Below are 13,950 nucleotides of genomic sequence, written 5' to 3' on the forward strand. Positions count from 1 at the left end.
ATTGCAAGTCCCTTACATATTAAGGTCTACTGATGGTTGAGTCCTCAAAAGTTTTAGTTTGTGTCACGCTGTGTAAGGATGTTGGCATCACAGTAGGGGATGAGTTCTAATGCTAGTCAATGTGGCCTTAGTTCAGGATTTCAAGCATTCTTCCATATGTCCAGGGGATGATTCAAGTCACATTCTTGAGTGACAACGGGAGGTTGCTTTGAGACTTTCTGGAGAGGGTGACTATCCCTTTGGAATGGTCAGTCTTCTCAAATGCATCTCTCTTGCATCATGTAATAGTGGCTAGAGTTGCTTACTTAGTAAGAAAGTTCATGTCCCTTGCTCCCACAGCTGTAAAATTGAACTGGAAGTTGCTTGGATATCACAGCTAGTCATTTCTACATAGCTTTGTCTTTATCTGGTGTAAATATGCTATTTACAGTGAGGAACCAGTCTCTGTCATATCAGCTGCAATAGAATTGATGTAGCACTGGAAGCCATGGTTGAAGTTGAGGCTATTGTGCTGGCTATTGTACAAAAATATGAGGCCGAATAGCAAATTACTAGTGGACTTAGGCATTGAAATCCCACACATCTGCAGTGTTAGTTAACATTCTGTGTTAATGCAACACTTGTAGGTAGTTTAAGAACGACACTATAAAGGCTGGCTGGGGTGTTTCACAGCACGAAGCAATCAGTGAAGTGCACTCACACCTACATGAGTGCTTTGGACACGTCTTCTTACAGCTATTCAGGTCCACACCTTCCTTTATAGCAGGTGTTTCTTGGCTCAAACTGTAATATCTGTAGAGTATTGCAGAAGCAAAATACTATCCATTACATGAAGGTTTGCTTGCTTAATCTCTCTTGAAGTACTGAGTGTCTTGTTTACTGGCACTTAAATTGTCACACTTCATTAGACATTGTTAACAGCAGCTGGCTATCTCTGTGTGTTCTGCTGTCTGTAAATTGACATTAGGCAACAGCTTCGGGTTTGTTCTCTCAAAGCATTGAAATGTCTGTTTCAAATATTTGATCACTCTAATGTACCTGTAGAAGTAGAGAACATGTGCCAAATGTAGTATGCTGCTGTTGCAGACTTCAATGTGGTATAATGCCTAATATGGAGGAGGCTTTAAAGGTTACTGTTTTGGTTACTTAGAAGCAATGTGGAAAAACTAAAGTATCTTTGTGAATGTTGTTAATTTCATCAAAAGATCTGGCTAAATGCTAGGAAACACATGAAACTGAGAGTGGATAACATGTTTTTGTTCTGGCCCTTTATTTCCCTGTTGTACCTGCTTTTAAGTTATTTGTCTGTCTTGGTATTTTAGATGCTTATGGCATTTTCAGGATTGCATACATTTAGGACAAAAGATGCAACATATTGCAAAACAACCTTCAAATCTTAAAGAAGGAATCCTTCTAAAATTACAGCAGCTTTTTCTACTTAAAATAGACAAGCAAACACCTTATTACTTTCCTGTTCCACTGTCTAATTCTGAATCCCTAAATGAACTGAATAGATTTGAGCTAGACATCTCTGTTGCTTTTGCATGTTAAAAAATAAATAAAACTGGGAATCATCTTCTTTTAAGCCTACCCTCTGTGCCATAGAAAGACAACTAAATCTACAAAGCTAGCAAAGTTTAGCTGTCTGACCTCCCTCTCCTGTGATCCACAGCATTAGGTGGGAGGAGACCTGGAGGAGTCTCCATGGACTGCTTGGTGACTGCCAGTAAAAGCGATCAGTTGCCTGGCAAATCATTTGATTCAGTCTTGAGATCTGAATGCTTCCCCTGGAAGTAGGAAAACTGACTCTATTCATTAAACTAGACCACAGAGATAATTTTGGCAACCATATGGTTACACTTAATGCTCATTGAAGAACATCAGTAAGTAATTCACTAAAATGACTGTTTCCAGCTTAGAATGTTTTATCTTGTTTTTGTTTTGTTTTTATTTTTATTTCCTTTCTGAATGACTGGTCTTTTTGGCTGGATGACTTTATTTTCAGGTAACAGTGGTGTTAAAGCACAGATAAATCTGTTGCCTAGTTCTGATAATCCTCGCTCCTTTTCCCCAGCTATGTACTATTACCTTGGATGTTCTGTAAATGCTCAAGTAATATCACTTCTGTAAAATTAAGGAGTACATAAACTTGTTTTCCCATGTGCCTGTAATATAAATCTCTTTATACTCTCTGACTCCTTCATGATAGTGCACACATGTTAATTGCACAAAAAGTATGCAGTTAATGTAATGATGAATGAATCCCTAGGCTGTCACTCAGTTTTGTAAAGCAACTCCATGTGAAGGATGCATAGGGGATGAGGGAAGAAAGGACTATTCAGACCTTTGCCTAAAACCTTCTCTATTGCAAAATTCCTGTTGATTGCAATGGCTCAAAGGTGGGATATTTGTATTCCTTTCCTGAACAGACACCTACAGAACCTGTCTGGTCTTGATAGAAATTATACTGCTGGCTTCAGTGGAAGCAGGGCCTGGGCCAAAAAAAACCCAATCAGTCGATAAGGAATATTTGAAGCAGGGGAAGAAAGAGTAAGTTTGGCTGTTAGAGAGTGATTTCCTTGTGCTATTTATTAGCTGATTCTAAGGCTTGACTTTGTAGTATGGACTGAGTGCCTGTGGATGACTTGTAGGCTGTATTTATCGTAAAACAGAGAAACTCACTGTCCTTGTGTTGTAGGATGAATACACTGTGTCATTCTTAGTTAGTGTAAGACACTAAAATCTTGTACCTCTTTTGCTTATAGTGGGTACACCTGGGCTGGAGCTGAAAGTGGGATTCAGAGAACAGGAGAAATAACAGTGATACTTTTTGTTACCACCACTGCAAGAAGTGAGGAAACTCTTCAGAGGGAATGGGGAGAAGCAATGTGCATCTTTTTCCCTGTCAAGAGAGGGAAGGGATCCTTACAGCTAGCTGGGTGAAGAGGGCAGATCCTCTGCAGAGGATCCCAGACTAGTGCTTTTTTTTGCCCAAAGTTGGTGCAGAGTCAATCTTCTGCCTCAGTGAAGTGGGGCTTACTCTTAATTTGTATTAGACTTTGTCTTCTTTGAATGTGAATGGATATTTCCCAGCCTCAGGGTGTGGAGTGAGCTAGGGCGAGTACCTCATCTGAGCTCAGAAAAAGGCAGAGTTGGGGTTGAGGTAAAGACAATGAGAATATAAACATCACTGTGCTCACCAGGACTCGGTAACAGCGTGAAAATTCAAACTGGGTGAAATCTTTCATGAGCTGGAGATTCACTGAAAAGACATGAGCGTACCAGTGTTGATCCATTAGGCTTCAACTTTACTGCATGTTGTGTCATGGCTGCCCTCAGCTTGCTTCTAGATAGCTGGGCTGTTTAATGTTTTTCTTGCTGAGGTGGAAATATTTACTCATCCATAAAGAAATAAATGTGACCCAAGCCTTCAACTTCTGTGCTTCTATACTTCAAAACTTAAGCAAGTTGGTACCACTTTTTTTTTTCTTTTTATACTGCCTGGTATTTAAATGCAGCTAAAAATTTTCCGACATAATGCGTATTATTTAAAAAGCAAACAAACAAAAGCCTAAACTTGAACAGGCGTCACTGTTTTCCAGTATGTTTTGCAAGTGTACAGCAAGAGTGGCTTTCGTTCTCCTTGGAGTGACATCTGTACACAGCGACTACAGACATTTTATATATCCTTGAAATCAGCTGGGTTTCAGGAGTTTGTTTGCTAAAGTGTGAATTGTTATGGGGAAGTGTTCACTGCTTTCTTGCTGTGTTGCACCTGCTTGTAAACATGATTCAGGTCCCTCCTTTTGATAGTCCTGAAGAGTCCCTTGAAGTCCAAAGTCTGTTTGTTTTTTTCCTTCCCATAGTATTTAAAAATCAGTCTAAAATAAAGAAGAATTTTTACAGTCCAACTATAATGCAGAAAAATTATTTTTAAAGTGTACATATGGTTTCCTTGTAACAATCATAAATTTTCCCTCCAGGGTCCTGTATACTACTTTGTTCTATAGTTCTTCCTGTCACAGCACAACTTTCTGACATAAAACTTTTCTAGAGAGGTGCTGTGGTGAATATTTACAGGAGTGCAGCGCAGTATAAGTTGATCATTATGCTGTCTGCCCTCGTGTTCGGGATTCTAAAGGGCTGGAAAATATCTGCAAATGCATTTTATAAAAAGTTGTAGGAAAAAGATCAGTTAAAATGTGCTTTTATACACAATTCCCATTTTTGTTTTGCATTTTTGTGCATAAACTTCAGTTCCTGCAAGGAAAAATGGTTTGAACAGCTGAAATGTGAGGACAAGTAGAGTGCGGTAGGTCAGGTGATGGCACCAGGAAAGAACGTTTGCCTGCTCATACTTTAGTTATGATGTTTACAGGCACATCTGTTTTGTCATGAAGTTTTGCTGCTTGAGTCACTGAGTGAAGAAATGAACAGAGAAGAGGCAGTTCTATATCCAGGGAAAAGGACTGGGAATTATGACCCTGGCTCTGTCATGGCTTCCTGTCCAAGATGAGGTTACTACATTTATTGCAACTTGTGCCCTAATTTGTGTTCAGAAACAAGAAGAGTGGTGTCTCCCTGTGGTGTCTGGAGCTTCAGAGGTCTTGTGGCTGCAGAGCTGGCAGATCGATGTGGAATACTGATGCCAGTCTTGCTCCTTCCAAAAATGAAAACCAGACTGCTGCAACAACGCAGGGAAATATTTTTTTCAGTCTGGTATGAATATCATACATGAAAGAAAGCAGTAATAGGACTTTTCTGCTTATAGTATATCAGCTGTTAAATATAGCACAGAGCTATAAAAAGCAGAGCAAATTCTAGTATGTCTTTTATACATGGATGGCTGGACCTAATTAAACTTCTATACATAGTGCTTGAGAAAAAACCTTTGATTAGTTTCTTTTGTTCAATCCTCACAAAATTGGTAGGCTGACTAGAGAATTTGTAGAAACAAGGATTTTTGTGTGTGCCTTAGCCCTGATGCAAGTGTTTTACTCTTAGATTTGTATTGCTTGCTCATATCTTGCACGTTTTCTCCCGATGATTACCTATTTATAGGAATGTAACATGGATGACACAAAAGTAGCTTGTGGCTGGTTATTTGGCTTGTGGAAGCAAAGAGGTTTTGACAATAGGGGCCGTAAATCTGCTAATGACTTGTCTTTGTGTAGCGGGCTTCTGGTTCATAGCACGTTTGTGCATGTTGTGTCTGTGATAGATTGTGTTTGGTCACACAGCATCTGGCTCATATAGTAAAATGAGGAAACTGAGGCTGTACAGCACATAACCTGGAGAAAGATCATGGTTAGTGTAGAATCCTATTTTGACTAGCTATGTGCGACATTAGTTGGGTTTTAACAAAAGAAATTCTCTAACGAGTTATGACTTAGTGGGCTCCATATGATGTCCATTGTGAGGAAAAGTGCATGAAGTGTTTATGTTAATGTCTTATATATCTCTTGATTGGAGCTTTTCCTCTGTAATAGCAAGAAATTGAAGAAATCCAAGATACTTGTAAAGTAGCATTGTGATTTTTGTAGAGTTTCTTTAAAATCCTTTTCTCTCAATTTGTGTTTATTTTTTATTTGCTGGCTAGATGGTTCAAGTCTTTTATGCAGCATTTCTGTAACTGTAATTTGTGTGGGATTGCACAAGTTACAGGAGGAAATACTGAAACAAGAAGTAGTTATCTCCACCTGTCCTTTTTGTCCTATGAATAACTGGTTCTATATTGAGGTCTTGGAGACTGCTGGTTTGTGGGGGTTTTTGTCTTACTTATTTTATTTGGTTCCAGGAATTGAGGACTAGCAAGTATAACAAAAGGGCAGACCCAAAGAGTAGAATGGGTTTCAGTTAAGGCACATTAGAGCTATGTACAAGTAGAGAAAAAAGTTAAGGGGGGAGATCTAAATAGCTCGAAAGAATGTAACCTCTTGGCCATGCCCGTTCCACAGAAATATCTTTCCTCTTTATAGTGACTTAATATAGCTTCCAGAATTAAAAATAGGAGATAGTTAGCATTGTAAATCTTCTCCATTAGGTGTTATAAAAACATCCTGCAGTATGCAAATGTTTGAGAATCAGCTCTGTGCTGTGTAACTCCCTTTTATTCTTAATACTTTGTTGCTTTTTCTGCTAGAAAGTGGAGTTAGATAAGACCTGTTTGCAGATGTGAGGATGCAAATGACCTCAGGGTTTGGACAGGCAACTTTACTATTTTTTTCCTCTCTCTCCTTATCACAAGTCTAAGCTCAATGTCACCTGGAAAGGAGACTTTCTACAGATTGTCACTGTGTCGTATTTCAAGAAAAGGATGCAATTTCTGATTCTAGTAAACAGACATGTCTACTTGCCATAGCATTCTGTTTAACCTGTGAGATCTCAGGGGGAATGTCCTCTTTAAGCTCCTATAATTTTCTGCCTTCTGTTACAGTTAAATTTTTATGAACATTTTGCTGGGGGTATGGACCTGACAATATTTTTGTTTGGGTTTTTTATATTATTTTTCACCAAACATTGGGAATATGCTCTTTTTCGTGGGGCATTTTGAAGTGTTCATCATAATTTAAAGAAATAAGTCTCTCAGGTAACTGGTGACAAATACTAAAAAAGCACAAATCTTTTAAGCATAATCCACTGCATATTTAATGCATGTTAACATAAGCATGTGCCCTTTTTAAGGCTTTAACCTGTCTTCTTATTTAAGTTCCTTGATCTTAATGCTGCTACTTAATATTTCATTAAATTGCTGGGAAATGTAGTTGGATGATGAGTTAAAGCACAGTGCATCCTGAGGAATGCTGCTGCGCGGGCACATGTCAGATACTGTCCGAAATCTGTAGAACACAGCTCCTCTTGGGCTGGGGATGAGGGGAAATAAATTTATTGCTTCAGAATACTGAGCAGGGGGAAATGTTTCCTGCTTGCAGAGCAGGCATTATTTCAAAAGTGAAGGTATTGAACAACCTTACTGCACAGCACATCATTGTTTTCAGAGGTACCTGTTGTCAGGCAGATAGCAAACTTTTTACTTTGGACTTCATTCTTCAACAGATCTTTGTACTGTTCAGGTAGCATGATGTGTTACTATTAAAGTGATCAAAGTGCTTCAGCTGAGCCTTTTATCCTTCTTAGTGTTGTATTATACTAGAAAACATTTTTTATTAATTTCTTGTTCTCTTCCAGATTGCTGATCTACAACTTCATAAACTGGATGAATTGGACTGTTTGATCCAGGGCCTTCTTTATGTTGATTCGGTTGGTTTCAATGGCCAACCAGAGTGCTATTATTTTGAAAATCCTACAAATCCTGAACAGTGCCAGAAAAAACCTTACTGCCTTGATAATCCATATCCTATGCTGCTAGTTAACATAGGCTCAGGGGTCAGCATCCTAGCTGTGTATTCCAAGGACAACTATAAGAGAGTCACAGGATCCAGGTAAATTTAATTATATGTTCTTTTAATTCTACTTTATTTACTCCTTAATAATTGAACAGATACAACCAGACAATGTGACTTGTAGGTGCACCCCCAAATTGTGCTTGTCTTCCCATTTCTTTTAAAAGCCCATCAGTAGCAAGGCTGGAAATATACAAGGATTTCTACAGAGGGAGGGTCTACATCAGGGAAATAATCAATCCATTTAGCTTTAGAGCTGCCTTAGTTTCTTTTTGGCATTCTTACCTACTTCCTATTTCTTGCTGTGAAATAGCAAAATAAAGCTGTTCCAGTAAATCAGTCTTTTCTCTGCTGCTTTTACAGCCAGAGCTGTAAAATAAAAATGTTTGGGCTGAACAAAAACCTTTGGTTAATACTTAAAATGTATCCAGAATATAGGAAAACTCTGTAGAATTACCTGCTACTACTGGATTTTGGCAGAGGAATCTCACTAGATCTCTTTTCCTTACTGGTTGCGCTAGTCTTTGGACGATGCTGGTAAATTAAGGAATGCCAGTGTGTAAAGACTAGAATCTCATTGTCTGTATTCTTACTTTGTCCTCAGTATGATTTCAGCCTGGGTCATCTACTGATCTCTGAAATGGTTTGTAGGGTACAGCAGAGTTGGAATGGTCTCTGGCCTATGTTCAGTAAGAAATTTAGTTGTGACTGTTCAGGAGTTCGTTAGTGTAGATGCAGAATTTTGTTCCCAAGGCTAAAAACCTGCCTGAGGTATGTTTAAGTTTTACATAGAGATGTGGCGACAGCGCTTACTTATAGGAAACCACTCTATTTACAAATACGTCCATTCAGACTAGTAGAAATACCAATAAATTTATTCCACGTTTTCCTCAAATGTGCAAACTAAATTGATAGATTTCCTTTTTAGTAATCTCTTAATCTTAAAACAAAACAACAACAAAAAACTACTGAAACAGAACCTCCCCCCCAAAAAAAACCCCTTCCAATATACCAACTGAAGAAGCTTTTTGGATTTTCTTAGTCCCTTTAAAAACTACATTCTGTTCTTCACTGCATGGTACATGTTAATAAAGTTTCTTCTGCATACTGCACATGACTGCATGTGTGTCTTCTGTTGCCTTATCTAGGGCATATCTTTGCCACAATGATAGCCATGAGCCATTTTACTGTATGCAATACACATGAATGCAAGTTGAATGGAAGCGGTATTGGTTTTCTTGCAATTCTGGTTGTTTTTCAAGCATAGCCCTTTTGATATTTGTAGATGTGCTTCTGAAACTTTTTACTACGAAAGGAAAAACATGACTGCAGTGGGTTGTTGACTTGTTTCAGATGATGAAACCAATACTGTCTTGTGACTGGTGTGCAGAGCTTCCTGCTCTTCAGATGCTGAATATATTACAGTGCTACAGTGTTCTGAAAAACTTGCCTAGTAATCCAAGAGCGCTGACTGAACAGTGTTCCTATCTGACTCCTGTGCTTTTTTGTGAAGTGCAAGTGTGGTGTCTCACTGATCCTCTTATTTACAGTGGCTCCAGTTGGTGTGACTGCAATCAGTGCAAATAAGCTAACTTTCTCAAGGGTTAAGAAAGAATGAGGAAGGATGTAGAGGTTAGTAAGCTGAAGTTCATGTCTGTTGAGACTGAAGAGTCCAAAGTAGAATTTTAATGAAATGTGTTAGCAACTTCTTATGCACAGTTAAATACTTCCTGATAAATTTATATAGTCAGTGAATATTGTACTTGAGCCTGTGGAGGATATTAAAATGACTGCTCCTTGCTCAGAGTTCTTTGGAGCACTGAACAGAAACCAACCAGTCTGCCTTCTGCCGCTGGCTAGGGGGACAAGATCTGTCTTGGCTGCCTGCCCCTGCATAGATGTTTAGCTTTGATCACTGTTTATTCTTTCATCACTGACTTAAGTGATCTGCTGGCTAATTATTCTTGCACGAGGGAAACTTTTCTAGAGTGTTACAAATAGCAAACTTACGTCTGTGTTATTGGATTGGACCTTATTCTCAGCTACCCCTTTCTTTAGCATCATTTCTCCTTTTTAAATATTAAGGACTTAAGACCAGTTCAGCTAAAACCACACTGGATGACATTTGTGTTAAACAGAAACTGAATGTAGAGTGTGTGTCTTCATTTCTCTGAGTTGCAAGATACAGTTGGTAGCTATGCAGACCATGTTGCAAATGGGAGTGTGAAGAGCTGTGGTAAAAGCTGGTTCAAGCTGCTGGTCTGAAGGAACTGTGCTTTTCTAGTCTTGGAGGAGGAACATTCCTGGGCCTGTGCTGTCTGCTGACTGGCTGCGAGACATTTGAAGAAGCACTAGAAATGGCTGCCAAAGGAGACAGCACCAATGTGGATAAGCTGGTGAAAGATATTTATGGAGGAGACTATGAACGGTTTGGCCTTCAAGGGTCTGCTGTAGCCTCAAGGTATGTGTTAACTGAGCTGTTTTTAAGGAGTTCTTTGGGAAACTTACTGTGCATGCTGAACTGAGTGCATAATCCCTAGACTATGCACTCTGTCCATGTGGAAATGTCACTCTGAATGTATCACATGGTTCACCTTAGATCTGTCACCTACTTCTTGTCCTTTGTTTTATAAACTGATATAAGCAATGCTTGATGTAGTCTGCTTCCATTTGTATTACAGTTATTTTAGAAGTGTCTTGAAGTGTCATTGTTCTGCCTTCCCAATGAGATCACTTTTCACATTTCAAATCTGTCTCAAATTAATGGATGTCAAATCTAAGCAAAGTTTATTAAATGATAAAATTTCTAAGGGCATTTAGCACTCCTGAATAACTCATATTAAAAGGAATAATCTTCCTCACACAGCTTTGGTCATATGATGAGTAAAGAAAAGAGAGATTCCATCAGTAAAGAGGACTTGGCCAGAGCTACTTTGGTTACCATCACCAACAACATAGGTTCTATTGCTCGCATGTGTGCGTTGAATGAGGTAAGATAGCATATTTACTGTGACCTTTAGAAACAACATAGTAAGATTATCAGAATACAAAAATGTGAACTGGCCTTGGTAAATATGCACATTTAATATGGTGTCCTGACTCTTGTGATTTGTGTTGTATGTATGCTTTGATGCAAAGTGTAAGGTGCCTTGAGCTTCAAAGGTAGGGAAGGGAGGAAAAAGTTGACTGTAACTGTAAGTTAACTGTAAACATCTCCTTGAACCACAGATGCCTGAAGCTGTTAATTTGCTCTCAAGCCATAATGCATAGATATTAGCACCTTTGTAATCCGAATTAATACTCTCAATTGCCTTGTAGTTATTAGCAGATCTTACTATACCATGACAGATATTTTTTTTAAATAGTACTTTACTAGGCTTGTTCCCATAGCATGATGGGTTTGAATTGTGTATGGTGTTAAATGTTTTGATAGATATAAGATCCATTTTATTGGGTCAGATAATAAAAACATAGTTCATTATCTTGCCTGAAGCTCCTGCCAAATGCTTGTTACATTCTTTTCTTTAGGCACGATAACTCTGAATGGATTGTTCTGAGCTGCAAGCAGCATCCTTTACTTTTAGGTGATAACTAATCTCTTTTATCTGCTCTCAATTAATGTATCTAATCTTTTAATACATAGATGATTTCAGCTCTGCAGTATTCAGTGGCTAGAAGAAAGTGCTGGTTTTTTATTTTAATCAAGAATACATGCACACAGCCCAGAAAAAAGACCCCAACAAACCCAAGAAACTCACCAAACTGCCATCAGATTACTTTATTTGGTCCTGTCTAGCTTTTTGCTTTATGAAAAATTGCAAATAATTCATCGCTAGTGCTTTTGATGGACTTTGTGGGTTTTTTTGTGGTTTTGTTTGTTTTTAATAAGCTTTTGCCACGCATCCCTCTTGGCCTTTCCAAGCCAGAAAGTCCTAATACTTAATCCCTTTTGCTATGGAAGACACTCTGTCTCTTTCCCACTGTTTAATTTTTGAAATCTTTTTATGGTTCTAATTTTGAGATTGAATTATCACATCTTCATGAAGTATTCAGAGTGTGCTTGCACAATTCATTTATGTGATGCCATATTGATAAATTTCACATTGAGTTCCTTTACTAACAGTTCGTAATATTTTATTTTTGTGAGCATGGAGCTCATATTTTTAAGAAACTATCCACAGTCTTTCTTGAGTGGTGGTGGCTAATTTGGAGCCTGTCATTGTGTCTGAATGCTGAAGTCTGTGTCTTGTTCCCTTTCCATTTATGTCATTTCACTCATTTAACTTCATCTGCCATTTTATTCCTCAGCCACTGGGTGTAAGTCTCTTCAGCATTGCTATGCTGTTCATTTTTTACTCTGACTCTTCTGGATAACTTTGTATGCCAATAAATGCTGTGTTTGTTGCTATAATATCCCTCTCTAGAAGACTTTTAAGATACATTGAACAGTACAAGTCCTATTGTGTGCACCTATCAAATGCCACCGATAACCTCCCTTCACCATGAGAAGTGGCTACAGACTTTATTTGTTTGGGCAATTTGACTCTTCCAGTCAGGACAATTCTCTTTCAGTGTTCTCTTTGCTTTCAGCTTCTTTACAGTGTTGCCTTGTGGCATGGAGTTCAAGCAGCATTGTACAGGGCTATCAAAGCATGGAGAGTGGCAACAGGGAACCGCAGGTCACGCAATCAGGGGAGGAAGTTGGGCTACTAATGAAACTAACACTTCTGAGACATTGTGAAAGAGTTCCGAACATATTTGTTTCGTGGGCAGGCTTACTTAAAAACTGGGTGTGATCCATATAATTTTTTTGGAGGAATGTGGATTTATGTGTAAGGTATTCATCATTTCACAGGCAATGTCAAAGTAGGCTTTCTCCAATACTTGAACTAAATAATTTTGTAGCTTTAGAGAATGACAACTTCATTTAGTAGCTTTATATACTATTAAAAATACAAGACTTCATAATTGCAAGTAAGCTAATCTCCAGATAGCTTGCTCTTGGAGGGGTAGGGGGGTGGAAGTAATACTATTGTTCTGCTAAATAATCTAGATGCTTAAATTGCCTTTGGGAGATATGGCTCTGACTCTTGCCAAGCTTGATGAATGAAATGCCTAAATAAGAGCTTAAAATCAGTTGAATAGGGTGTATTCTTCCTTGCAGTTTGTGTATTAGATTAGTGTTATGGTGAAGCTCACTTTTAGGTTTTTTGACAAAATCTATTTATGCCCTGAAGCATGAGTTTTGATAAGTAATGTGGTGTTTTGGTTTGGTTTTTTTCAATGATTGCAGCTTTAATATTGTGTTGAAAATGACTTGCATATGTGCAGGAAAAAAATGAGGCTGGGGAATAAATGAAATATTCTGTCTGCAGAACTTCAAAGCAAAGTTTGCTTGTACAAAGTTGGCAATGGGGTAGAAAAATTCCATAGTCTGGAACCATTTGACTACACATCATTTGAAACAGTCTGTCCTAGGCATAGTAGAACTACATAAAGGAAACCAATCTCCCTGGTTTATATTTTTCTTGCTAGCAGAATGTGTAAGCTGCATCTTAACGGGGCTTCTTGGAAAAGTAAGTGTAGGGTTTTTATTGCATCTTTGATATAGATTCCCCTATTCAGTTATATTGGCGAATACTTGTATATACTGTAATGAAGCTCCGCTATAGCTTTCTGCTACAGGGTAGATGAACAATTTAGCAAGACCCCACAGACTGAAAGAGAGTGTGTGTCTTTTGTAGGATGTTGTAATTTGGTTAGTTTAAGTAAGCATTTCATCACCATCCCTGCCTCAGTTTAAGACTTCTGTCTTCAGCAGTGAACAATTTAAAAGTAAATTGGCAAGACTCCCTTAAGAAATAAAAGTAGCATTTCTTCATTTTTGATTCCCGAAAAAATGCTAAAGCTGTTATTAGTTCAAAAGTCTAGGAAGCTTTACATCTTTAAAATAACTTTTAACCTTGTCAAGTCAAGGAATGTTGGAAAACAAAAAATTATATGAAATTTGTATGTTGATATACAGTCTGCTATTCTAGTATATATGACTAATATTTTTAGATTTAAAGTTCATTTTTATACTCTGTTACTTTATTTTTATACTATGCTTGCTTGAATTTATGGGAACAGTAGCTTTGTGTGTATATTCAGAAAAAAAATTCATGAAAATGTAATTCAAATGTAGATTCTAATCAATTTGAAGGTATTGCATTACATTGAAATTAGCTACATGTTTGTCCCTCCTCTGTCAGAAACTACTTCAGAGACAAAACTGTCTTGTCAGAGGATGCAGAGTGCTTTTGACCATGTTTAATAGCAGCCTTTTGAAATCTGAGAAGTTCTTATTTTCACCCATATAAGTTCCTAGGAATGAGTATGAATGCATGGTGATGTGACTGTGGATTCTAAGGGGATAAATAACTATGAACCTGAAATATTTCACACAGGATCACAGAATGTTAGGGATTGGAAGAGACCTCAAAAGATCCTCTGGTCCAATCTCCCTGCTGGAGCAGGACCACCCAGATGAGGTTACACAGGAAGGCAT

General features: G+C 38.1%; 1 protein-coding gene across 5 annotated transcripts in view; it reads left to right on the forward strand.

The window, feature by feature from the left end:
• Positions 1-13,950, forward strand: part of PANK1 (pantothenate kinase 1) — a 48,478-nt gene that overhangs the window by 30,338 nt on the left and 4,190 nt on the right. For 4 of the 5 annotated variants that reach the window (XM_065843843.2, XM_065843845.2, XM_065843840.2 and 1 more), the window contains 3 exons: positions 7,189-7,442; positions 9,688-9,864; positions 10,270-10,393. In XM_065843843.2, coding sequence (XP_065699915.1) covers positions 7,189-7,442; positions 9,688-9,864; positions 10,270-10,393 — 555 coding nt within the window. Of the gene's footprint in view, positions 1-7,188; positions 7,443-8,955; positions 9,036-9,687; positions 9,865-10,269; positions 10,394-13,950 lie in introns of those variants that run through there. The other variant, XM_065843848.2, reaches the window with a different exon arrangement.

The sequence above is a fragment of the Patagioenas fasciata genome, chromosome 8 (genome assembly GCF_037038585.1).
Source record: "Patagioenas fasciata isolate bPatFas1 chromosome 8, bPatFas1.hap1, whole genome shotgun sequence".
Lineage (NCBI taxonomy): Eukaryota > Metazoa > Chordata > Aves > Columbiformes > Columbidae > Patagioenas > Patagioenas fasciata.